Source organism: Parus major, chromosome 10 (assembly GCF_001522545.3).
Source record: "Parus major isolate Abel chromosome 10, Parus_major1.1, whole genome shotgun sequence".
Lineage (NCBI taxonomy): Eukaryota > Metazoa > Chordata > Aves > Passeriformes > Paridae > Parus > Parus major.
The window spans coordinates 8,221,737-8,247,591 of NC_031779.1; the positions used below are offsets into that span (position 1 = coordinate 8,221,737).

The 25,855-nt window shown below is 39.6% G+C and overlaps 2 protein-coding genes across 2 annotated transcripts in view; both read left to right on the plus strand.

The window, feature by feature from the left end:
• MYO5A (myosin VA) overlaps positions 1 to 8,289 on the plus strand; it is an 86,998-nt gene extending 78,709 nt beyond the window's left edge. Inside the window, exons 39-43 of the mRNA XM_033517030.1 lie at positions 169 to 319; positions 1,156 to 1,438; positions 2,258 to 2,432; positions 3,743 to 3,823; positions 4,678 to 8,289. Of these exons, the coding sequence (XP_033372921.1) occupies positions 169 to 319; positions 1,156 to 1,438; positions 2,258 to 2,432; positions 3,743 to 3,823; positions 4,678 to 4,830 (843 nt within the window). The 3' untranslated portion in view covers positions 4,831 to 8,289. The remainder of the gene's footprint in view (positions 1 to 168; positions 320 to 1,155; positions 1,439 to 2,257; positions 2,433 to 3,742; positions 3,824 to 4,677) is intronic.
• Positions 8,290 to 8,865: 576 nt separating this feature from the next.
• The window catches only part of MYO5C (myosin VC), a 33,006-nt gene continuing 16,016 nt past the window's right edge, over positions 8,866 to 25,855 (plus strand). The window contains exons 1-21 of the mRNA XM_015639127.2: positions 8,866 to 8,957; positions 11,699 to 11,809; positions 12,652 to 12,817; positions 13,084 to 13,228; positions 13,635 to 13,791; positions 14,313 to 14,456; positions 15,372 to 15,453; positions 16,029 to 16,136; positions 16,682 to 16,788; positions 17,427 to 17,692; positions 18,113 to 18,194; positions 18,524 to 18,664; positions 19,206 to 19,331; positions 19,933 to 20,016; positions 20,875 to 21,009; positions 21,345 to 21,442; positions 22,912 to 22,998; positions 23,083 to 23,194; positions 24,112 to 24,323; positions 24,940 to 25,105; positions 25,455 to 25,601. Of these exons, the coding sequence (XP_015494613.1) occupies positions 8,931 to 8,957; positions 11,699 to 11,809; positions 12,652 to 12,817; positions 13,084 to 13,228; positions 13,635 to 13,791; positions 14,313 to 14,456; positions 15,372 to 15,453; positions 16,029 to 16,136; positions 16,682 to 16,788; positions 17,427 to 17,692; positions 18,113 to 18,194; positions 18,524 to 18,664; positions 19,206 to 19,331; positions 19,933 to 20,016; positions 20,875 to 21,009; positions 21,345 to 21,442; positions 22,912 to 22,998; positions 23,083 to 23,194; positions 24,112 to 24,323; positions 24,940 to 25,105; positions 25,455 to 25,601 (2,703 nt within the window). The 5' untranslated portion in view covers positions 8,866 to 8,930. The remainder of the gene's footprint in view (positions 8,958 to 11,698; positions 11,810 to 12,651; positions 12,818 to 13,083; positions 13,229 to 13,634; positions 13,792 to 14,312; positions 14,457 to 15,371; positions 15,454 to 16,028; positions 16,137 to 16,681; positions 16,789 to 17,426; positions 17,693 to 18,112; positions 18,195 to 18,523; positions 18,665 to 19,205; positions 19,332 to 19,932; positions 20,017 to 20,874; positions 21,010 to 21,344; positions 21,443 to 22,911; positions 22,999 to 23,082; positions 23,195 to 24,111; positions 24,324 to 24,939; positions 25,106 to 25,454; positions 25,602 to 25,855) is intronic.

A 25,855-nucleotide genomic window follows, 5' to 3' on the forward strand; every position in this document is an offset into this window, starting at 1 on the left:
CAAATCCTAGCATTAGCCTCAATCAGACAAAGTTCCAAACTAAAATTTTGTAGGGCTGTGGCTTAAGGTATTATTTGTCAGTTGCATGAAAGAAAATGCAAATACTGGGTTTGTGTAATATTTTTATGCTCTACTGAAGCATTAATTTCTGTTATTTTATGAATTCAGGGGTTCATGAAGCATAATACACCTCGTCAAAATGAACACTGCCTCACTAATTTTGATTTAGCTGAATACAGACAAGTACTGAGTGACTTGGCTATTCAGATCTACCAACAACTTGTCCGAGTGTTGGAAAATATTCTGCAACCAATGATTGGTAAGGCAAAGTTTAATTCCTTAAGCTTCACAACATAGTACCAAAATGAAAATCATGATGGTAGTAGTAGATGTATCTTGTATTTCTTCCTAAACAGTAGAGTTTCATTAATAGTTCTTGTGGTATTCTGTTCACATATGACAAGGACTCTTCTGGACAGGTTGGATTAGAGGAAAAACTAAACTGTGACTGGTTTTTCTGGCAGTGCCAGAATAAATTGGTATATCTTATTCATGCTTGGCATAAATCAGGCATTTACAGGAAGAAGCTGTCAGGACAATCTGATATTTGTTTCCCTGTCTGTTGGGAAGTATCCCGTGGAAAAAATCAGACTTTAATTACATGAGAACCTTTAATTAAAATTAATGTGGAAAAAATTGTTTGGTCGTTATGGACAGCAGTGAGGAATTAAATCACGAGCAGTGATAAAGCTAACATTCAGAGATTTTTTTTTTTTTTTCAATTAAGAATACTTTTCATTTTCTGTTCAGACAATAATACTCTCACCAAAATTTTCATGCTTTCCAATCATAACATTTTAGAAGAATGGAACAGCTCTCAGTTTGCTGACTCTGCTGCTCCTATGACCCTGGGAGGAAAAAACTACTTTCCTGAGCTAGGTTCAGACTGTCCTTTTAAACACACACGCTAGAATCTTTGTAGAAACCCTGTGAACTTAGACTTTGCAGAACATAGTGGGACACACAGTTTCTGGAAATCAGGGTAAACTGGGGCTAGCAGAAAGCCCAGCCTGCCCTCTGCTTTGCTGTCTTGCACAATAAGTTTGTCTATCAGCAGTTTCCAGTCATTACAATAATGTTGTCAATCAAATGCAGTTTCAGGAATGCTGGAGCACGAGACCATCCAGGGTGTCTCAGGGGTGAAGCCGACAGGGCTGCGGAAGAGAACATCCAGCATTGCTGATGAGGGCACCTACACCTTGGACTCCATCATCCGGCAGCTGAACTCCTTCCACTCGGTGATGTGTCAGCATGGAATGGACCCAGAGCTGATCAAACAGGTGGTCAAGCAGATGTTCTACATCATCGGGGCTGTAACGCTCAATAACCTCCTCCTGCGCAAGGACATGTGCTCCTGGAGCAAGGGAATGCAGATAAGGTGGGAAAGCTTGCTACGGTTCTCTACAATGCACTGCTGCAAACCTTACTGAACTCTTGACATTGCTGGATTTCATTTTGATGCAGGTGCAGATATCTGGAGTATTTATTTTTCCACATGCAAACAGGTGCAGATGATGTTAAACTGATTTGGTGAAACTCAGTTAAAAACCAGCTTAGTTGACCTTGGCCAAATTCTACCTGACAATCAAGGAAATGTGGTAGAAGCAAACCAGAAAGTGTTTCCTTATCAAGTGGGAATCAGAGCTGTAGGTGAAGTATTGGTAATTGCTTCTTCAGCTTGAGAAGAATAGCCAACATACCTGCTGCTTTTCTTTGTGTGCTGGTGGTGCAGTGGATACCTCTTTGTCTACACTAGTTTGCTGCATCCTGAGGTAAAGCCTTGTGAATCATCTCCTGCATTTCACATCACTTCTCCAGTGGATTTTACTGGCATATGTCAGGAAATTTAGCCAGGTCATTCCAGTCCCTCAAGTTACCTTCCAAAGCCTCTCTGTACTTCAGTGTGGACAAAATCTCCTTTGCCTTTCTTCTTATCACATTCACACAATTAATAGGAAGAGAAACAAATGGGAAAGACTAGTTAGTGGAAATCTTTGACTATACAGTTATAGTATAACTGTTATGAAAGTCAAAATCCCTGCCTTAATTGGAAGAATCAGTGTGAAGACAAAATAACAAGAAGGAAAATCACATAAGGACATAAGCAGCACTGGGAAATCAACATGAAATTACACATGCTTTCCATTTATCCATAATCAGGCATTAATGTTCTTGATGTTCTTACCTCTTTGTACAGATACAATGTGAGTCAACTGGAAGAATGGCTACGTGATAAAAATTTGATGAATAGTGGTGCTAAGGAAACCCTGGAACCCCTCATCCAGGCTGCACAGTTGCTGCAGGTAAAAAAGAAAACAGATGAAGATGCAGAAGCCATTTGTTCAATGTGCAACGCACTGACTACTGCCCAGGTGAGCAAATCCTCACTGTCTGTCCTGCTGTCCCTCCTGAGCAGTTCTCTGCTCTGTTGGTGTTTGCTATCCCTGCCAGCAATGCTGTCACACAGGAATTGGAGGTTTCTTACTTTGTTTTACTAAAACATATTAATTTGGGGAGGAGTGAAAAAAGGACCAGACCCTTTTGAGTCTGATGTTTGAGATAAGTCTTGAGCAAATGAGAGGAAGCTAAATAGATTGTGCAGGGTGCAGTGCTATACACAGTCTCTCAGTTTTTGGAAATCCTTAGAGAAAAGTCTTCATTCAAAGACGTCTCTGTACTCCACACAGCTTTGCCTAGGATGGTGGGAATTGATCTTTCTGCCATCAGAATTGGTATCCAGCCAAGCTGATGGACAATTCAGAGCTGTTGTCTCTGAGTCTGCAAACAAGAGTGTAGAGTTACCACAGCCATTAGCCTCAAAGGCTGAACCAAGTGGACCTGAGTAAACAGATTCCTATTTTTGAGGCTCAGATTTTGTACAGATTTGTTGCACTTCTTTTTCAAACCATGCTACAGCTTGTACAGGTATAAATGGACCCAAGCATCTTTGCTGCTTAATGAACAGTTCTCACAAGGAAAAGGAAGAAATTTCCCTATTTCTTTCACAGTTGTGTCAGCACTAGCAGTTGTGTTGATAAAACCATTTTGATTTATTAATTCAGATTACTGAAAAATCATTTAGTTTTCTACTGAATAAGTTAGAATTCCATGAACTCTGTTTTAACTTTTTAACAAAGTGTTTTGTTTTTTTTTAATAAAGGGGAATGGTAAAAAAACAAAGAGATTTTTTAATAGATTTTACAAGTTTCACCCATATTATTATTTAAAGTATTTGTTATCTAATTCTTTCTCTTGGTGGTTTTAGCCCTGTTTCTAGAGAAATAGCTCACTCTCTTGAATAACAGAAAAGTTGTGAGACTATAGGAGGTCATGACTGCAGGGTCAAAATTAGAGTGAGAATTGCATCATGTTTTCGGGTAGGAAAACAATCAGTTACTTTTCACGTGATTTTTCCATCATTTGGTATTTTCATCACATACATAGAAATTTAGGGTTTCTACCTCCAAAGAGCACATGTTCTGAAGGAGGCAGTCATTTAACTGATAGCATTGAGCAGGGTGATGGAATTCTGCATTAATCAATAGAGAAAAAAAATTGCACATACTTTTAAATAATTTTCTTTTTCAAATAGCTAATTTTAAAATTATTTTATTAGTAATCATGGATGCATCTGTTGGTTGATCAATAACATGAACCTGAAAGTGATTGTTCTTCTTCACAGATTGTAAAAGTTCTGAATTTGTATACTCCAGTTAATGAGTTTGAAGAGAGAGTCTTGGTGTCATTTATACGTACAATACAGGTATGTCTTCTCATCAAAAACCATTTGACTCTTCCTAAGAAAACCTATGATAAGCCAAAATTGCTCGCACCCTGAAATACATTCATGAAAATGAATTTAACTATGCTTTTTAGCTATCATAGTTTAACAGCATTGAAAAGGTGATGTCAGCCTTAAAATTTAAGCAATCACAAGTTCCTGCCTTCAGACTTACATGAAAGTGTTAGCTTCCCTGTCAGTAGGAATGAGGTTTTCAGGTGACAGGTTTTTGTACTTACTCATCTTTGTGTATGTGTGTTCACTTGTAAGACAGCTTTTCAAGCACTGAGATTTAGATATGCAGATTTACTCAGACCTGTATCTGCATGTCAAGTTCAGTTCTTTGGAAAATGAGGCCTATATCTATACCAAAGTTCTTAATTTACCTCTTCTATTTTTATATATATTGATGAAAATGAAAAGTTTTGAGAACTCCAAATATAAACAGCCAGTAGAGCAAAATTAAAGAAAGAAGCATGTGCTTTCTGGTCTAGTAGAAGCTGAATTATAGTATAGCAAGGTAAGGGGGATTGGGAAGGTGGAACTGAGATAAAGCTGTAATTCCACTTACTGAAAAGATGGTTACCAGACACTGGGCAAAGTCTTCCTTTTGCAGGGAATCTGAGTATTCCCAGGGTGCATTGTAACGGGGTGATGTGCAGAACTGAAGCTGATCCAAGTAACTGCAGTTTACTGGCACAGTTGGTGTAAATGTGTTGGCTCAGGTCAGCACAGAGTGTTTGCACACACGGCTGTAAGCACAGACCATCTTTGGGAGGTGGTTGCTGTCGGTCAGCTGGCTGAGCACCGGTGTCACCACTTTCTTGTCTTTGCAGGTGCGTCTGCGAGACAGGAAGGACTCTCCTCAGTTGCTCATGGATGCTAAACACATCTTCCCTGTTACTTTTCCGTTTAATCCATCCTCTCTGGCTTTAGAAACCATTCAGATCCCAGCCAGCTTGGGCCTGGGTTTCATATCACGTGTCTGATCGCAAGGATGTCCCGTCAGTGTTAGATGGAGAAGCGGTTGCCTGATCTCTGTACCTGTTCAAACATAGTGAGCCACTAAACCCACCTTTTCTGAACAAAAGCCTGTCTAAGCCCAGATGTGTAGTTGAGGTAGCTGGAAACTGCCCAGCAGCACCACAGACTGAATGCTCCTAGGAAGATGTGCATTTGTGCTCGCTCATTGCATTTATGAGGACACCACTGATTCATACGTTTCCAGAGTATGGAAATCGGGCTTGGACAAAAATTGTGTCTTCAGCTGTCTAGAGACATTTTTAGATCTTTAGTAACATATTTAAATAGTGTAAATTAAAATCCATATGTAATCTTCTCATGGGTGGGGACCAATAGGGACAGTCACAGTCCTGGACATGGAAGACTTGAAAGTAAGGCATTTTGTAGTAGAATACACAGTCACGTGGGAGCCTGTTACATTTAATTTGTAAAAACTGGAATGGAAAAACACAAACTGGCAATATATAAAGTTATTTCTTAAACCACTTCCTCATTCATGTCAGTTTGAAATAAACTGTAGTGGTAAGTCTTATAGCTCACTATATGCTCCTAGGTGTTCATTTGTTAGAACTGTGGTTTACCAAGCAAACTAAATCGCTGCTGCATATTCTGTTGTTTTAAATGTGTGACAGTATCATACTAAGCACTAAAAATAAGATACTTCATTTTTTGTTGTCAACCTTATTTACAGTCTGTTGCAGTCTGTTATTTTAACTGGATTTTTGCACATTGTATCAAGTAACACCTGTAGAGGAAAACGGTAACTAAGCACAAGTAGCACACTGGAAATTATATGTTTAGTTATTTTTAAAAGTAGTTAGTTTAAAATACAGAATCTTGAAGCAAACGATCAGAAGTCAGTAATGATTTTAAGTATTTATTAAGGTTATAGAGCCTGTCTAATGTTGTTCTTTGTAGACCCCAGAGATGACGATGTGTATTTTGAGTATAATGTCTTGGGCTTTTGCCACTTAAAAAAAAAAAACAAACCAGAGAAAAGTCTTCTTTCACACTGGAATATGTGAGGAAAAACTTTAATAGAAAAAATCTGCAGTAGCCCAAGGCTCTCATTCTTAGAAAGGTTGACTAACAAGAAAGTTAAGTAGGTTTTGACTATGATGCTGTCACTTGACTATGATTCATGCTGATTTAATGGTTGGAAATCAGAGTGCATAATGAGAAACTGAGTTATTTTGAATGTTGCACATTTTACTGGAAAGATTCTTCTGTCTCACACATTTTGGGTCTGCTATATAAAATTCACATTTCACAGTGTGGGGCATAAGCACAGAAGCCTCACGTAAGGTTCCAGTTCTGTGGTGTATGGCTCAAATATACATGTAAAAATAAAGCCACACACATTGCTCAGTTGCATTGTGCAATATTTTTAATGTATTATAATAATCTGCATCTTAGTGTTAACATTAATTTATTTTACAATATTGATAAATAACCTAGAGGTACACTATTAGACTGTTGGGTGCTCCTCTGTTTGCCTGCAGATTCACAGAGAAAAGATTTGCTGTTAAGCAGACTGAAACATTTCAGTTTTGTTTTACTTGAGAGGCAGACGTGCTGTTTGTATGGTTGCTAAAGTTGGAAATAAAGACAACATAAACTTTGTCAGTATCATTTTAAGATGCTCCTTTCATCTTGTATTCAAATGGCCCATATTACATTTGATGGATCATGTCAGTACTCCCAGAAACTCAGTACTGCATTGTAAAAAGGTTCTGAATGATCTTTGCTGAACGATTTAGATTGTTTTCCTCTGCATGGTATACCAAACACTCCTTTTCCAAATGTTACTTGGTTTCTGAGATTCTGGCTGCTGTCAAGTGGCTCCAAATAAGGTGTAAGGTCATTTTCAGACTGTCAGGGTACTGTACTTGTGAGAATGTCATGGCAAAGCCTTCACATCCAGTAACAGGGTTAGGAAAGAAAACACATGAGAACATGCTGACCTACCAGTTTTTTTCTCCTATTGAAAACCAAACAATTGGCATTACAGTATGTTCATACTGTAGATCAGGAAATGTATCCACTACTTCAGCGTTAGTATTTAAAATGTATGCCTAAATGTATTTTTGTTTATCTTTAAATTTTGTTTACCTGTAAAAAGCCTTATCGTATCATTTCCTTAAAAAAAAGTAGTGCTTAGTAATTTATAGGTATCATCCTTAAACTCAGTGGTTTGACTGGTTTGACTTTTATATCACGTTAAAAGTACATGCTGCTTGACATGTTTTAAAGGAGAATATTTTTGAGTTGGAATAGATGTATTGATGGTAATTCATCTAACATTTTACATGACAGTATTTTACATGCACTTTTCAGAAGTAAAATTTTAGTGTGAGTGTATAATATAACTTTCACCTTAGGACTAAAATCTCTTTAACCATGGAATATAATGCAGAAATACTTAAAAAAACTTTTTCCTTTGAATCATTGTTATGCTCTCTTAATGTGGACATATCTTTTATATTTTAATTTATTATCTGTTGAGATGAGAGATTTTATCAGATGCTGGAAAAATACTTGTCAGTGACCCCTTAGAAATATATACAGTTATTCTACAGATTTTGCACAATAATTACCTCATTCAGTTTGGTGTATTTTTATTCCAGTGATCATTTTATTCTGATGTTTAGGACACAGTCTTCTACCCAAATTTTGAAAAATTGCTCCTCACACTTCAAACTGGGATGGAACATAAAAGTGCTTAATGCAGTTAAATGAGATTAATCTATCACAGGAAAAAGCAGCATCAGCTTCATTGAAAGTGGATTGATATCCAGCAACATTTGTTCCCAACTTGGAAACACCAGCAATTGCAATTCAAAGGTCTATATGTAATTTGTGATTTAAACTGAACACATTTCAAGTACCATGCTAAAATTATGAGTAAACACTTGGGTTTTTTAAGATGCTGATACTTCATGCGATGAGTAAAAGCCTTTAAACATAGGTTTTCACTTGATGCCACTACCGTACATAGATGAAAAACAAAACATTGTCAGAATTACCTGAGCTCTGATCTGTTGTAATGTCTGATGTTGTACTTAGTAAATGTATGCATCATAGAAACTGTAGCCTAATAGCTATCACTGGAAAATGTCCAAATAAAAGTACAACTGTACAGTTTGTTTCAGGTTTTTTTGGTTGGTTGGTGGCTCATGAGCTGTGTGCTGGCACAGACCCCAGATGGTCACAGGGTTCCCTCTGCCTCCATGGCAGGCCTGCTGTTGACTGCCAAGGGAGTTGGTTAAAATCTGAGGATGTGTAAATACACACCCAGATAGCAGCGGTGTGCCATAAACTGCTGTGCTTACGGGCAAATACTTTGTTCAACGAAACCCATTTCTAGTTAGGGTGTTCTGTCATCTAATATTAACTGTTCCTGAAATAAAGTTGGAGTAACTTCACTACACTGTTCCCATGTGTGCCGTGCAAGCTCCTTGTGTTAGGTGGGGAGGGCTGGTGGCTCTTGGCACCTATCCACCTGCTAAAACACGGCACTGGGGTTGTTCAAGTCTTCTTCCTCATAAAGGATATTTAACTAGCACCTTTTAGTGCTTTAAACCTACTAAACGCACACAGAGTTGTTAATTTTCATCTTAGTCTGAGCTTGTCATAGAAATTGCTTTACAGTGCTTTGTAAGGAGGTGATTAATGTTTCTGTTGGTTTTCTCTGCTGTGTCAGAACTGCTCCCAGTAGTGTCCGCATTGTCCATCATTCCCGGTCCCTGAAGGTGTATCGGAGGTGGCGGCTGTGCCAGGACAGTGACAGAGAGAGCTGCCCAGCTGGGCTGGACGGGCAGAGCCGGGCTCCTGCTGCCCGTCGACCGCGGAACCTGCCCCGCACGGCTCTGCCCGCTCTGCCGGGCTCTGCGGTCACCGGAGCGGGGCTGGGGCAGGGCTGGGGCTGGGGCTGTCCGGGGAGCGGGGCAGGGCCGGGGAGCGGGGCAGGGCCGGGGAGCGGGGCAGGGCCGTTCCCCACGCCCCGGGGCGGGGGCCGGGCCGCGGTCACCTGCGGGACCTGCGGTGGCTCTGCGGCTGTGCCCCGATGGCGCTGGCCGAGCTCTACACGCAGGTGAGCGGGGCTGGGGAAGGAGGAAGGGGCTGGGGAAGGGGCGAGGGGAAGCGAGCAGGGGCCGTGCTCGCTTCGTGCGCCCGCGGGCCGTGGGCGCAGCGCGGAGCCGCCCGTGAGGGACATCGCACCGGGAGCACCGTGAGGAGACGCTTCCCTTGGAAAGGAACGCTGCTTCTGGGACACTCTCGGCCTCCGGGAGCAGGTCCCGCTGTTCCAGGCAGCGATTTGCCAACGTGAAGGTTTAAGTGCCCTTCCCTGGGCACTAGGGCTCGGAGCGCTTTCTGTTGGGCAAATATTGAATGTGTGGGGCAGAGCTCGGCCATGAAGCAAAGATTCTTCCTCCCTAATGCGTCTGCTGAAACTTTTGCACAACTTTTCCCACTTCTCCTGTAGTCACCGGAGTGTTGTGACGTATCGTTTGTTTGCTTAGCTTTAAATAACAGAACGGACAGGGGTATGTCGGTGATGGGCTGAGCCTGTAGCTGCAGCAGCCCTCACGGAGCCCGGGGCCGCAGGGCTGGCGGCTCCTGCTGCCGCTGGCAGAACGAAGGCGGGTTTCCCGGGAATAATGCTGCTGCTGGCGGAACGAACGCGGGTGTCCCGGGAATAATGTCAGGCAGGTGAAGGGGGAAGGAGTGCGGGTGTAACCCGACACGGAAATGAGCAAACTCCCGTCTGTTTACTTGCGAGGCAGGGTTTGGAGACGGCCAACTCTGTAGGCTGGGTGCATTTGCCAATGGAGGCTCCTGCAACTCCAGGGGCCTTTCCTGGAGAATCAATGCTTTTATCACATTCTTCTCCCTCCCTTTCTCGTCCTTGACCTAGTGCAGTTCATTTTCTTGCATGGGAGCACACTTGGTGCCCCTGAGGCTGTTTGGTGGTGATATTCTAACTCACAAAGAATAACAGCAAACAAATAATTCAATTTAACAAGTGCTTTCTGTAAGCCGGGAGGAGATCAGCAAAGTGTAGGAATGATACAAATAACAATTTATACTTGGACAAACATGGAAAACTCAAATTAAAGCTAATTTAGCCACGTCTTTCATGTGGCTATTAAATAAATACTTGTGGAGCTGTGCTTTTGTCCCCTTGGTAACAAGGGAGTGGAAAAAATTGCCATTACAGTGGTTTGGGGTTATTTAGAAAATGTCTTTGTGATTTTGGATATTGTGTGAAAAAATGCCATCATGCTGAAAGCATCAGCAAAGAGGTGTTGTGGAAGCAGCTGAGTTTCCATGGCTGTTCATCCCCTGATGGGCATCAGGCTGGCGTGGGCTCCCTGGAAAGGTCCATGTCTGTCCTTAGAGATACTGAAAACTCAGCTGGAGAAGTCACTGAGCTGCACAGGCTAGCTCACAGGACATTCCTTTGCAAGTCCCTCCTACCCTAAATTATTTGGTGTTGATTCTTGGGAGCCAGACCTGAGGAAGTTACAGCTGTACAGGGCAGGTTGCAGGGACCTCTGTAGACACCCACCATGGTTCAGTGGGGCTCCTGGGGCAGAGACACTCATGTTCTGAGGATCTACTGGAGCTTCCAAGGCTGCTTCTAAATTAGAGTGGAAAAAGGTCATTTGTGCCAAAACCAACAGTTGCAGCACCAAAATGAAGGGGGGGAATACAAGTCCCCAAGGTATCTGTGCATCTGCTCACACTCCATGAAATGATGACTAATGTTAATTTTTCAGGTAAGCAGCTGCAGCAGTTCTCACAGGTTTATTTAAACAGCTTGTTTCAACTGACCATGAATATAGCTAGGGTGAGGGAATTAAATGAAGGGTTCTGGCTATAAATCAGAAAGATGATGGAAGACTATACATTATAGTTTCTTGTGTGAGTAGGGACAGATGATGTGGCTTTGTCAAACTCTGTCAGGATGAGAAGGACACATTCCACATCAGTAAAGTAATTCCCTACTGACTGAGGTTTCCAGCTGTGTTACATCCTTCTATGGCATGTTGTTTCCCATAGCTTCTCAGGCAGAGCGTTTAAAGAAGCTGTTTTGGCTTCAGCATTTTAACCTCAGCATAGGAGAACTAAATGGTTCAAACAGTGTAACTTACATTCAAATATTTTCCTCAAATATCTGTGCTTCAGTGGGTTAGAGATACCTTGCTGGGATGGATCTAAAGTATGCCAGTGGATGCTTGTAAAGAAAGAAACCAGCCAGTAGTCTCTGAAGTTTGTCCTAGAGCAGGGAAAGATGTTTGGAGGTTGCACTTCAGTCCCATTAAAAGAAAGGGAACTGTGCAGAGTCTTGGATGTGCCTATGGCAAAATGCATCCTGAGTTCAGTGTCCTGTACTTGAATTCAGGGAAGTGATTGTCTATACTTGATGGTCTGAATTCTGGTAAATGAGATGTTTTCTCTGGAACTTGCTTATTTGAACCCTCCTAGAAACAAGGTCTCTCCCTTAAGGGTATTTTAGTCATTGTTCAGTGTTAGAGGATTTGAAGAGCCTGGCCCTTGCTCACCTTCCTGCACGCTGTGTTGTTCTGCAGACTCTGCTCTGAACAGGAGCAGAATTTGCATGTCTGAAATTAATGAGTCTGCTTGCTTTTTTTATTCTTTCCTGAAAAATAGCAAAACCACAAAAAATATATCCTGGTGTACAGAGCTAATAATAATCCCCAAAAGTCCTCAAACTGCATTGCACTTGATGTTTGAAAGGTATTTTTAATGCTAGCCTGGTATTATAACAGTAACTAAGTTAACTATTGCCTTGTTTTTCTGTTACAGTACAATAGAGTTTGGATCCCTGATCAGGAAGAAGTTTGGCAGTCTGCAGAAATCACAAAAAACTACAAAGCTGGAGACCGCTTTCTCCATGTGCAATTAGAAGATGGAACTGTAAGGAGAAAAACCTGAATTATTGTGGCGTTTGCTGAGATATGTTTATGTAGAAACATGGGACTCACCATTATGGGATCTAAATAACATATTTCCCCTTTTCAACATATTGAAATTGGTTCAGTACACATCTGCTGCCCAAAAATATGAGTGCAGTTCCACTGTCTGTTTACATTAGTATGGAGAACAGACCTCAAAGATCGCTTTGGAAACAAGCCCTGAAATTCATCCTAAATTGCAGTAAAAATCTGAAGTGCAGGGCAGGCATAGTTCTCTCTCAGAGCCAGCTGTTGCTTTTTTTGTTGGTTTGTGCAAGATCTATTAATTATAGTATCCAAGCTCTTTACATATTTAATGCTTGGAAAGCATTTCTGTATTTCTGCATTCCTGTTCCATAAAGACAGCTATTAAAGGTATGATTAAATGGATTTGTTGAAAGAAACAGAAGTGAGATTTAAACTTTCTGTAAAGAAGACTGAGGAATTGTAAGTAAGGGTAGCTATAGAGCTGACCTGAGTTCTGACCAGGTCTTTACTTTCATTCAATTGCAGCTGTTCTATTATTCTCAACTGTACTTGAAATATGCCTCTCTTTAGAGAGCTAAGCATGTTCCATTTTTACAGATTTCAATACAACACATTGTAAATACAGAGAATGAGGCTTTCTTTTTCATAAGCAACAAACAGCTCCAGTTCTCCCAGGTTCAGTGGGATGTATGGAATCAATGAAATAGAAGATCAGACAGGGCTGCATCAGCTCTGTAACTTCATGTAAAGATAGAAGATTTGTACTAATGCAGACATAATGCATTTTATGACATTTCAAGTAATTTTTGTTGACAGGAGCTGAGTTACCCTGTTGATCTGGCTGCTTTGCCACCACTACGAAATCCTGACATACTTGTTGGTGAAAATGATCTCACTGCACTCAGTTATCTCCATGAACCAGCTGTTCTACACAACCTTAAAATTCGTTTTGTGGAGTCCAAGCTTATCTACACATATAGTGGTAAGCTAAGTGAAATGTAGAGGTCTTAAAAATATTTTTAAAGAAGTATTAATCTTGATTTTGTTTGCAACATGTGTGTAATGTTTTCCTGAAATGTATTTTAACTCATGTTAACTGGTTTTATATGTGAGTATAGACTTGTTTGCTCGTTAGCATCTGCTACCTAGAAAATTGCTACTTTGTATTATTGCAACTGTTGATGCCAAAAACAGGCATTCCATATGACTAACCTGTGTTTTACTTTTCTTTTGTACACTTGGCTGTAGGAATAATTCTGGTTGCAATAAACCCCTACAAGCAGCTGCCAATATATGGAGATGCCATTATCCATGCATACAGTGGGCAAAACATGGGGGACATGGATCCACACATATTTGCTGTGGCAGAAGAAGCATACAAGCAAATGGCAAGGTTCAGTATGTTATTTAATGTCCATAAATAACACTTCAAGTCTAGAGGCAGTCAGTGTTAATTGTCACTTAATTTTACCGTATGTGCCACTGGCTATTAGGAATACATTTGAAGATAGAGCTTAATTAGAGGAGAAGGGATTCCTTTACCAGCTGAGGAAATTCTAGAACTCAAAACTATTTTCATTCTTGATGAAGGGTAAAACACTGACTTAGTGAACAGCAGTGACATCAGCCTAGAGGTTACAGCTGAAGAGGAGTAAGAGAAGAATGGATGAAGGATGGAACTGGTATATGAGAGTTGGGCACAGCTGGGATTTCAAACATTGTTTCATATGTGTAATTCCTACATGTATACATGCACTTCAGACATGTCTGACATGAACTGTCTGATTATTTGGTTTTAGAAATAACAAAAATCAGTCTATTATAGTCAGTGGAGAATCAGGAGCTGGAAAGACTGTGTCTGCAAGGTATACTATGAGATACTTTGCCACTGTGAGTAAGTCAAGCGGCAATGCACACGTGGAGGATAAAGTATTGGCATCCAATCCAATAACAGAGGTAAGTTTCGGAGAGTATCTGTCAAGTCTGTACTCATCAAGGAAAGAATTCTGAGAGCTTCTGGGAAATTTTGTTTGAAATCTTTAGGAATGCTTTATCTGTCTGAGTTAGGTACCTAAATTAGAAAGTTCAGCCTCTGGATGTTGCTGATGGAAAGAGCCTCGGGAACACCCACTCCTGTCTGATTTACCAGTGGCCCTGTGGAGGTGCTAGTTTGTCTCCAGAGTGCTGTTGGACCACTTAATTAGATGATGATATAAAAATATTGAACAAGTTTGGTTTTATTAACTGGATCCTTCTGGTGGAAGAGCATACTTTGTCTAATTTTCAGTTTATGTAGCATTATACTATTTGACTTGAGGCTTGTCATCAATTCTGGGCTTCAAAATTTAAGTAACACAGTTCAGTGCTGAAATTGATCCCTGAGCACCTTTGATTTTAGAGATTTGTAGTTGGCTCAAGTTTTGACTAAGTTATTCTTATGAGAAACATGAGTAAATAAAAGTTTATAATTTCTGTAGGCTGTGGGAAATGCAAAAACCACCCGGAATGATAACAGCAGTCGATTTGGAAAATACACTGAAATCAGTTTTGATCGGGGTTACCAAATCATTGGAGCTAACATGAGAACATACCTCCTTGAGAAATCCAGAGTTGTATTTCAGGTGGGTAAAATAAAGTCTAAAATAGTCAGTGTCAGTATAGCTCCTGAAGCACTACACTAGTTCTGTAAAGACAATATTATGTGAACTTCTGAACAATGTATCCAAGCAACATTTGATTTATTTTTTAACAGGAGCTAATATTATTTTTGGTAAGTTACTTTATTCCATGTTCTTCCTTATGTTTATTGAAGAATGCTTCTCAGGGACAATTCCCTGAGATTAGTGCAAGAAATTTTTGAGAAATCTGTAACTTTTGGTTACAACAGTAACAGAGGCCAATTGCACCTGGAAAGGAACAGCATATACAGGGCAAAAAGAGTCTCAGTAAAAAAAATGGCTGAAAATTTATAAGGCCAGGGCTTATTTCATGTGACTCACTGCAATGTTGTGGTTTAATTGTGGTACTATACTAAAGAAGGTATTTAATTTTATAAAACGTTTTTTACAAAGGTTTCTTTTTTAGTAGTATTGTAATTTTTCAGTGTACTCACTGTAAAATACTTTTATCTATCTTCTGCCCTGAAGGATGGTTTGGAAGTGGAGAGTTTTTTGAGTTCCCACAGGGCAGTGTTTCAGCTGACACTCCTACACATTTTTTGTTGCAGTATTTCACGGTTCTTATTAGTAGATGGTTGTTCAAGCTGAAGAAATTATTAACATCCTTGGGGAAAGAACTCTGCATATTGGCAGTGGAAATAAAGTATCCTTGACTGTATTCCTTTCAAAGCTCTTGCTAAGATGTGCCATTTTAATAATAAGCAATTTCTTTGCTAACCTGTGTTGCAGCAGAATTTAGCCTTCAGTTGTCATTATCACTTTACAATAGTGTTGAATATCAAGTGGTTTTCAGTTTGTTTCTTCACTGTGTTGTTAATTAATTTTTTCTGTGATGTTACTCTTTGCTTTATTTTACAGTCAGAAAATGAAAGGAACTACCATATATTTTATCAGTTGTGTGCATCTGCTATGCAACCTGAATATGCACATCTTAAATTGGGTAGGTCTCAAGAAAATAACCTTCTCTTTGCTTTTGCAGTGCAGCATTTTAAGGCTGGGTTTTCAAGTGCTAGGATGTTTAGTGCATTACAGCATAAATCTCACAGCCTTAAAACAGAACCTGCATTTTTAAGTCACTTAGCTGTTAATCCTGCTGGTTTTGGACTTGGTAGCAAATCCCTGGTAACTCAAATAGTGCACAATCAAGTACCTGAGTGTCTTTGGAAATCTTATTCTCTTACTTTCTGTAGTGACAGATGCCATGTCAGCTTAGGGGCTGTATTCATTTATCTACAGAGAAGCTGTGGGAAGCAGAATCTAGGTATATGTTTACTCAGTCTCCATTCCAGTTTGTTTATTAGATGGACTATTAAGATATCTAGGAATTATAAATATGAACTTGTGTCAGTTTCACTGGGTTGGGCTCATGGATTTCCTTCAGAAAAAAAAAGGGCCTCCAGCTCATCACTGAAATGTCATCTGACAGCATCTTTAATTTTTTTGTGTTATAAAAGTTTTAACAAGTGTCTCTCCCCTAATTTCTGCAGAATTACAAGATTTGCTTCTTTTCTACAGGAAGTGCAGAGGAATTTAACTACACTCGCATGGGTGGCAGCACTGTAATCGAGGGGGTTGATGACAGAGCCAATATGCTGGAGACGCAGAAGACATTTTCCTTACTGGGTAAATTCTTGGGGATACATTTTCAGTAAAATTTATTTTTTTTCCTGAAATGGGCAAAGGTGGATTGTTTCTGAAATACCCAAAACGTTGGTGGTAATTACCTAAACAGTTTATTTCATAGCTTGAAATAAACTGTTTAGCCTGTCCGTCGTGGTGTTGGTCTGTTTTCAAGTGCTGGGCAGGAGCAATTAGCAATTGGTGTTAATTGTTACTGGTCAGAAGCATTGAGGGCTGGAGTCTTCCTGGCCCATAAACTAACATGCTGTGACAGAAGTGGAATTGGAAGCCTCTTTGCCCCTGTAAAATCTTTTGTAAAAGCTAAATCAGACTTGAGCTGGCACTTGGGGAGGTACGAGGAAGTTTTGCCCGATCTATCATCGGATCAGACAGGCAGAAAATTGGCAGAACCAAGGATTTGCATCGTGCTCTACAGAGATGCTGTACAATTCTTGGCTGCACAACAAAGCAAGCAACCCAGCATTGTTCTACTTTAATTAATTGTACTGTTTCTGCGTATTTCAAATAATCAAGGAATGTTTTTTTAGGTCTGAAGGGGGATTTTCAGATGGATGTTTTTAAAATGCTGGCAGCAATCCTGCACTTGGGCAATGTGGAAATAGCAGCTGTTGGAGATGAAAGATCATCCATCAGTGTAAGGAAGCAGCTCATTCAGACACCAACATTTTCTATTCTATTTTATGCCAGAAGTGCTTTAGCAATAGTTTCTCTCATATCTGGGGCTCAGAGCAGCATTAAATCTGGTGCACTAAACTTGATTGATTTCTCCATCTCCATCTGTGTGGAATCACAGCAAGTGTTCACACCGATGCTCTTCTGTGCCCGGGTTCAGAAAGTCTTAACAAAAGGCAAAATGTGGCTAAGAGTACCCCGTATCCAATTGATCCACAGCTGCTGGAAAATCCATTTTGGAGCTCTCTGCAGGATGCAGGAAGCAGAGCATAGTCAAAGCTGCTCAGAATGTGTCCCAGCAAGCTATGCAAGTCTAAAAGGCAACATCTAAAAATAGACTAAAGTAACTTTCTCTCAGCATCTTAATCCGAAACATCTCATCCAGTCCAAGGTTTTCTCTCCTGAATCAGGAGTTCTATCCAGTATTATTTGCTTTAGCTCATCTTGCTCTTTTGCCACATGAAGAGGTAAAAACACAGCCCCTCTCCTATCTAAAAATAAAAATCATAATTTGGTGTCAGCAGCGCAAGGATTTCAATGTCTAGACAATAGCTAAAGAATTAAGTGTGCCCTAATAATATTTATTGATCTTCTTTAAAGATGGAAGATAAACATCTCAGCATATTCTGTGAGCTTCTGGAGGTAAACTGTGACAAAATGTGCCGGTGGTTGTGCCACCGAAAGATTGTCACCACCTCGGAGACGGTGATAAAGCCAATGACAAGGGCCCAGGCTGTCAACGCCAGGGATGCTCTGGCAAAGAAGATCTACTCTCATTTATTTGACTTCATTGTGGAAAGAATTAACCAAGCTCTGCAGTTCTCTGGCAAGCAACACACTTTCATTGGTGTTTTGGATATTTATGGGTAAGAATGTCTCTGAAAACGGAGTGGCTTTTCTTTGCAGTAGTTCAAAAAGGAACTTTTTTGTGCTGGTAATGAAATTGGAGGAGTTTGTTTTACTAAAAGGTCATGGTCATGTAAGTTCTTTAGCATCCAGATTAATGGAAATCCTCTGCTACTATAAATACCATAATTTTTTTTGTGAATGAGGTTTAAATTTAACTTCTGATATGATACGTTTAGATTTAACTGTGTATTTTTTTGCTTTGTTGTGTCTGGCAACATTAGCTTCTAGATAAGTTTTGAAATTCCTTAGCATCTTCATTAGTCTTACGATTAGTTAATTACCTTAGAAACATTGGGATTGCTCCAAAGACTTTCACGGATGCTGCCATTTGATTTTGATGTCAAAGGATTTTTTTTCTTATTTGAATTGTGTTTCAGATTTGAAACATTTGATGTGAACAGCTTTGAACAATTTTGTATTAATTACGCTAATGAAAAACTACAGCAGCAATTTAACCTGGTATGTTCCTTTTTGTTACAGTTCTTTATCTTATTTTGCTCCAGGGTGGATATTAGTAAATGCAATTTGTGCTTGTGTGATGGATATTTCTGGATAGTGACTATCCAGTAATAAATAAAAATATTTTATTTTTATATGTAAACAAAGGTATGTGCATATATATAAATGAAAATTTCCAGGTTTATTTTCTTACAGACAGATATATAATACACTCCAAAATAGATTTTTTTTCTATCTTACATTTACAACAACTATGCACATGCACATACTGTATTTATTTTCCCTTAATTGTAACCTTCTTTATGTTTTCATAATTTTTGCAAATCCAGCACGTTTTTAAACTTGAACAAGAAGAATATATGAAGGAAGACATTCCATGGACTTTAATAGACTTCTACGATAACCAGCCTGTCATTGACCTAATTGAAGCTAAAATGGGAATTTTAGAACTTCTGGATGAAGAATGCTTGGTAATTTAATATTTGCTCATAAAAAAAACAACAAAAAACCCAACTATATTGATTTTTACAAGTGGGGCTTGTAATCCATATTTTACCCTTTTTAGTGGGAAATGAAACATTTTCTTCAGAGAAGGAACAATAATGTTTGCCCTCTGATTGGCAATTTTGACTGTAAATTACTTATTCTGTTTTCCTTTACCCTGCCCAAACTGCAGGCCAGGCAGCACTTTGCTGCTGGTAGTCTTGCTCCAAGCAGGAATTTGGCCTGCTCAGTCTCCAGGACTCTCTTACACCAGTATTTTTAAAATCAAGTTAATCCACAAATCACTACTTTTGATACAGAACTTTGTGGATTAATACAGCCTTCTTTCCAAAAATGATTTGCTGCAGGGAGCCACTGGTGAGTCTGAAGAGACAAAAACTGGTTGTTATCAGGACTTTTAATTCACTGGAGGGGATTTAAGCAGCTGTTCACTGACAGTCAGCATTTCTGCTGCTTCTAACAGCCCAGCTGACTTTGTTAAAGAGATTTCCCTTCTTGTTCTTACAGCTGCCTCATGGAAAAGATGAAAACTGGCTTCAGAAGCTATATAATAATTTTGTCAATAAAAACGCACTCTTTGAAAAACCAAGGATGTCAAACACTTCTTTCATCATTCAACACTTTGCTGATAAGGTAGAGTGTAAACAACCCAGTATTGTTCCCCATGTTTCTAGCAGTAGCTCATACAGAAAAAATCCAAATGTAGGAAATAGGAAATATTAACCACACCTGTTTGGAACTTCTATAACACTATTTATTTATTGGTGATACAGCCTGTAAAATGTCATTTAAATGTAAGAAGTGCTTAAGATAATGAATTTGAGAGCATAAGAATAAACCATGAGGACAAAAAGGCAGAAAAATAATAGAATGTATAAACAGAACAGCTAGAGTTGTAGCTCATACACCTTTCAGTCTCAGTTATTTACAATTCAGATGTAGTATTCCTTTTTGGTGTTTTGATTTGAAATCATAGAATAATGTAGGAAGGAGGAAAGAAGTTCCTAATGAAGGCAGAAGGATTTAGATTCTGTCAGTTTGTCCTTCTCCTAAATTTGCAGGATGCATGTATGTAACCTCGAGAGAATGGAACTGGGAAAAGCAGAGTTTCAGCCATCATGTTTGAGATTAATAAACAGCTCTTGGCTACCACAGCTGGGAGAGTAAAAACTATTGTTTTGCCATGTTTGTTTATGTGTTGCTGAAGAGTTAATGATTTCACCTGTTTGCACAGGTAGAATATAAATGTGAAGGATTTCTGGAAAAAAACAGAGATACAGTACATGAAGTATTGATTGAAATCTTGAAAGAGAGCAAGGTTTGTGTCAAACAGTAATGATTAATTTTCTGAATACCTGATTTTACTGGAATGAATTCAGATCTGATTTTAAAATGTTTGTTCTGATACAAAGATTTTTAATAGGTTGACTAAGTTAATTTTATCCATATTGTACAAGTGTATGTTTTTAACATCAAATAATATACAAGATGAAAAAACACAGTTCAACTTCCTTCATGTATGTGCATTTTCTATGCTTGTTATATTGGGATTTTTTTTTAATCTCTCCCTTCAAGAGAATTTTGTAATCCTTATAACTGAAGACTTTTTTTTTCTGCAGTCATTACATGCAGCTTTGATAGGTGGTTTATCATTAACAACTGCCTTTGTTTGTTCTTCAAAAGAGGTTAAGAAAATGCCAGGGCAAAGGAAACATCAGGTGTCTTATGTGTGCCTGCCCCTTCCCATCTGCTTGTCCCTTTGAAGTCCAGAGCCTTGAGACTTCAGGATTACTCTTAAGAAGCTAAATTCATCTGACCTGAAAATATATTCTTAATTTTAATTGCATAGTGTGAAAATACAGCCTTAAGTGCTCTTATTTTTAGTTCTGCTCTGTGTTTGTCTGTATTTGCTTATATTGAAATAGCTTTTGCAGGCTGCTCTCACAGATGTTGAGTTTTGTGTGTGAAATGTGTAAAGTGCTTCACAATAGACTCAGAATCATTGCAACTCTTTTTTCAATTATTGTTTGTGGCTTAAATACCCAGTTTAAAATTCTGCAATGCCTGGCCTAAGTATTAAGGGGTTTGCATTTTACGTTATAGTAAATGTAATTTTGATTAAAATGATGCTGCAGTTACACAGTGTTTAACTCTGGTTCTTTCACCACACTTTTAGTTTCATCTGTGTGCAAATTTTTTTCAAGACAGTCCAGTGTCAGCTTCACCTTTCAGTTCAGCTATAAACATCAAATCTGCCAGACCTGTTCTGAAATCACCCAACAAACAGCTCCGGATGACTGTGGGCAGTAAGGTACCGCACAAAGCTGCTGTTCTGTGGTGTTTGTACTTTCTGGGAAATGCTGGGCAGTCTGAGACTGGTTTCTGTCACTGTTCATGGGGGACTGTCCAGTTTCCAGGACAGCAGGGGACACAGAGCAGTGCTCCAGGTCTGGCTATAAGTAGGTGTGTTTATTTTGTATATAGGAGGCTGTTTAGTACAGCCACAGTCTTCAATTTCCCACATGTAAGATCTAAATCCTATCTCTCAGTGTCCAGCCAAAACCTATCAAATAATTAAAAGACTAAGATTTGACTTTTTACTGGAAATGTTTCATTAGCAGAACTCTTATGTCTGGTGTTTTCTAGTTCCGGAATTCTTTGTCTTTACTTATGGTGACACTCAATGCAACCACTCCTCATTATGTGAGATGCATAAAGCCAAACGATGAGAAATTGCCTTTTGAGTAAGTATGTTAGTTGTGCTCAGTTGTGGTTTTCTGTATCACTCTAGTGGTGTGTCAGCAAGCTAAATTCTTATTGTTGAGAAACTTCTCATGCAGAGCGTGGTTTTCCTTTCCAGACAGCTGAATTTGAAAAAAATATTCTCTTCTTACAAAAATGGAATATTTAGGTATTATTATTGTTACCTTAAAAATCCTTTAACCTAATATTTTTCAAGTTGGATACTAGTGTTTTTGCATTTACCAGAACATTTTTAGGGTAAAGGTTGTCCTCCTTTGGTTTAAACTGATGAATATTTTGTATAGGTGTGTTGTTCTTATGCAGTATAGATTAACCCAAATTCATATTTAGAGAATAAAAACCTCTGCCATTTTCTTTGTCAAATTCCCTTTTGTCTGCAGAAATATTTAAAAGAGCTTTAGAAGAAAAGCTGTGAACAGTGTTGAACACAGCCCCAGATTTTTCCCCAATTTTTATGTAATTTTTATGTTTTAATGCAGTCATAAGTGACAGACAATTTTCATAATTCCTATGATTTATAACCACTAACCTGTGAGTAGGAGTGACTTTGGTGCAGCTGTTGGTCTCTTCTATGGGCAGACCTGTGGAAGCACTCTGGTGTCTTCCACAGATTCCAGCTGGCAGGCAGTGCACTGACAAATAAAATTAAAGCCTTTATCATACATGAGTAGGAGGGAAGAGGCCAGCTTTGATTCTAAATTAAATCTTTTAAGTGTGTTAGTTCATTTTCTTGTAGCCAGACAAAATCTTTCTATGCAAAACTCATTACTGATGATATTATATCACTGTCACTGCAGTGAGCTCTCGTGATTCTGCAGTGAGGGCAGAAATGGCTTGGATAATGTAAAAATATGTCAGAATTAGACTAGAAAAGTGCACCATAAGCCTCTGAAAGAACACTGTAGTCATCTGCCAGACACAGGGGTCTGTTGGCTGGTACTGAATTGACACTGGTGGTGTGCTCTGTGGACATATCAGCTCTGTCCAGAGCAGGAAAGGACCTTTCCATGCCTTGTGTTTGTAATTTTGAATCCAGGTATTAATGGGCAAATCCTGGTTTATTCATAATGAATGGGCTAAAGAATACCTGGGGAGATTCTTCCTAGTGGGTTCCTGAAGGGGTTTATTTCTGTGTATGTTTTGTGTTAAGATTGGAGCTGTTCTTTACCACTTGCTGCTATGAACTGGCACAGTTAATACTGAAAGGAAACAGGAATTTTAATGGGAGAAATAAATACAGCCTTCCTTTGGTTTTGAGAAAGAAACAGAAACCCCAGATTTTTGTATTTATTCATCTTTTTAGTATGTGATATGGAGTAAGACACTATATAGGAAGCAGAGAGCTTTGTGTCCTATGAGCAGACATACAAACCCAGTTGGTAGAATGGTTCTAATTATTAGCATGCCAAACCCAGCAGAAATGTAAAGCATAACACTGCTTTTCTTTTAGGTTTGATTCCAAAAGAGTTGCTCAGCAGCTGCGAGCGTGTGGTGTTTTGGAAACTATTCGGATTAGTGCACAGAGCTACCCATCCAGGTAGAGATAGCAGTGACCTTCCCTGTGCCAAAAAAATACCTGGATGTCCTAATTAAATTAATTTGTTGACTTCTAATTTTCCAGGTGGACATACATTGAGTTTTTCAGCCGTTACAGCATTCTTATGACACAGCAGGAGCTCTCCATAAATGACAAGAAACAGATTTGCAAGATTGTTTTGCAGAGGCTGATCCAGGTTGGTTTGTCTGCACCAACCAATAGATGTATTACAGCATCTATTAGAAATAAAAGTTCTCTTTTGCCATGGGTAGTATCTCTTCTCAGACAGGAAAGGTGTTTACATTATTACTGTTTTTCCTGATCTACTGTGTTGCACACAGGCTTGTGGGTCAGTAACCTTGTGCTGTGACAATCATGATGTAGACAGAGAATTTAACCACTCTGTGCTTAATATTGTTACTTGCAAAATGGAAGCTGTGCTGTATTTATAAACCAGTAAACAGTAAATGGTGTACATTTGTTAAGTATTACAAGCACAAGAGGGATATTGATGGTGGAATGCAGCATGTTGGAGAGCTGTTAAAAAATTTGCTATTTTGCACATTGCTTCTATTTGTTAGAGGAGCCTGTGGTGGTGAGGCTGGTCCCAGTCAGGTCAGCACACCAGGAGTGGGTTCAGATTTGGGGTTTAGGACTCACATAAACACAGGCACACTTGCTGAGTAGCTCTGGCACAGGCCAAGGGGGAGAGCTGGAGCTTAAAAGCAGCCTCACTTTGAGTTTTTGCTCACACAGCTCACTGCTTCCAGGCTAGAAGCCTGCATCAAAAGGTACTGCTGAGCACATGGAACCAGACTTGGAGGAGCAGGTGAAGAGGTTGCTTTTAAGGCCTTGATGATAAGTCCAGAGCCTCCCTTTAATTTTAGGTCACTAGTGTACAACTTTTGATGTAGTTCTTTGTGTCTTTCCTGCTAAGTGAGTTTTCCCCCCTACCTATTCTATCTGCAAAGCAGGCAGAGAAGCTATTCTCATTTAGGAAGATCATGTCTTGAAGCAGAGCTTGCCTGAAGTGACAATTTGCAAAAGGAAGAGAATATCCGGTCTACAAAAATAAACTAAAAACTTAATATATCTACTGTTTTCTCTTTCCAGGATCATAACCAGTATCAGTTTGGGAGAACAAAAATTTTTTTCAGAGCGGGACAGGTAGCTTACTTAGAGAAGCTGCGCTCAGACAAGCTGAGACAGGCGTGCATCCTGATCCAGAAGCGTGTGCGGGGCTGGCTGCAGCGGAGGAGGTTCCTGAGCATGAGGAGAGCAGCGCTCACCGTGCAGCAGTACTTCCGCGGGCAGCGCACCGTGAGGTACTCCTGCCTGCTCCCTGCCCGCTCCTGGCGTGTCTGAGGGCACACGGGAGGGCCTCCTAATGCCCAAGTGCAGTTTTTATGGAAGAGCAATTCAGGTTGTATTTCCATTTCCTGTTGATTGTAATTATGAACTTGAACGTGTTCAAGTTACTCAGCTGGTATGAAAAATTGTGTCAGTAGTTTCCAGCGGTGTCTGCCAGATTCCCCAGTGGCCACTCTTCCTGTGGGCTCAGGCCTTGGCTGACAATAGATGTCCCAGCTGGGCTTTCTGCTGAGCTTCAGAGCCAGGGAAGAAATCAGGGGTGTACAAATTAGTGTGGACAAATCACTGCAAAGAAAGTGCACCAGGCATTCTCAAAGCAGACTGAAAAATGGCCCTGTGTAGGCTTTCATATACAGACCATGAGAACAAATGCTTGTGGACACACTTAAAAGTTGTGGATAACTCCCTCTTTTTCACTTTGGTTGAAGAACAAGCTCTGTTGTTGATAATGGATGCCTGTTCTTGAAATCTTCTCTTTCTTGTATGTGTGTTTGTAGTTTGATCGACCAATGCAATGAGCATGAGAAATCAAATGTGACTAAAGTAAATTTTCTTGTCTTTTGAATTAAGGCAAGCTATAACTGCAAGAAATCTGAAGCAAACATGGGCAGCTATAATTATTCAGAAATACTGTCGGGGTTACCTGGTCCGTAGGCTTTGCCAGCTCATCCATGTGGCTGCTGTAACAATACAAGCTTACACAAGAGGATTTCTAGCAAGAAAAAAGTATCGGAAGGTACAGCCTATCAAAATTCTTATTTCAGTAACTGGAAACAACACGTGCTCTGTAAAAGAGATGAACACAATGGCAATTATCTCTAATACTTTACCTTTTGCCTGTCTGGTTCTCCTATCTTCAGCTGTTTTTCTGGTTTTTTAGCAAGATCTCTGTCTGGTTTATGCTGGATGCAGACCACATGCTGTGATTACTGCAGTGCCTCAAATGTTTCTGCAGCCTGGATATTTCAGTGTTTTGATATTTCCATGGGATGCATTGTCCTCACCGGTGTGTGTAGGCTCGCAGACTGCTGTAATTGATGTGGATTGTGCTAATTACAGGCAGATGTTAATGCTTCCTTTTAAAGATGCGTGAGGAGCAGAAGGCTGTGATCCTCCAGAAGTATGCCCGTGCGTGGCTTGCCAGGCGCCGGTTCCAGAACATTCGGCGCTTTGTGCTGAATATCCAGCTTTCATACAGAGTTCAGCAACTGCAGAAAAAGATAGAAGAACAGGTGAGGGAAAGCAGTCAGCTGCTGATTTGTACTGATTGTTTTCTCATATCTGCTATAGTCAAAGGGGTTGAATTTAGAAGACAGGAGAATATGTAAGGCTTATGGTCCTTTACAATAAACTCCAGACTTACTACTCCCAGGATAGAAATAATCATCTAGGATTTCCTTGTATTTTTGGGTTAATTATGCAAATGAGAAGAGTCTGCAATTACCTTTTTGGTTTTTTTTACTGTTTCTTAAGTCCATCCAGTCTC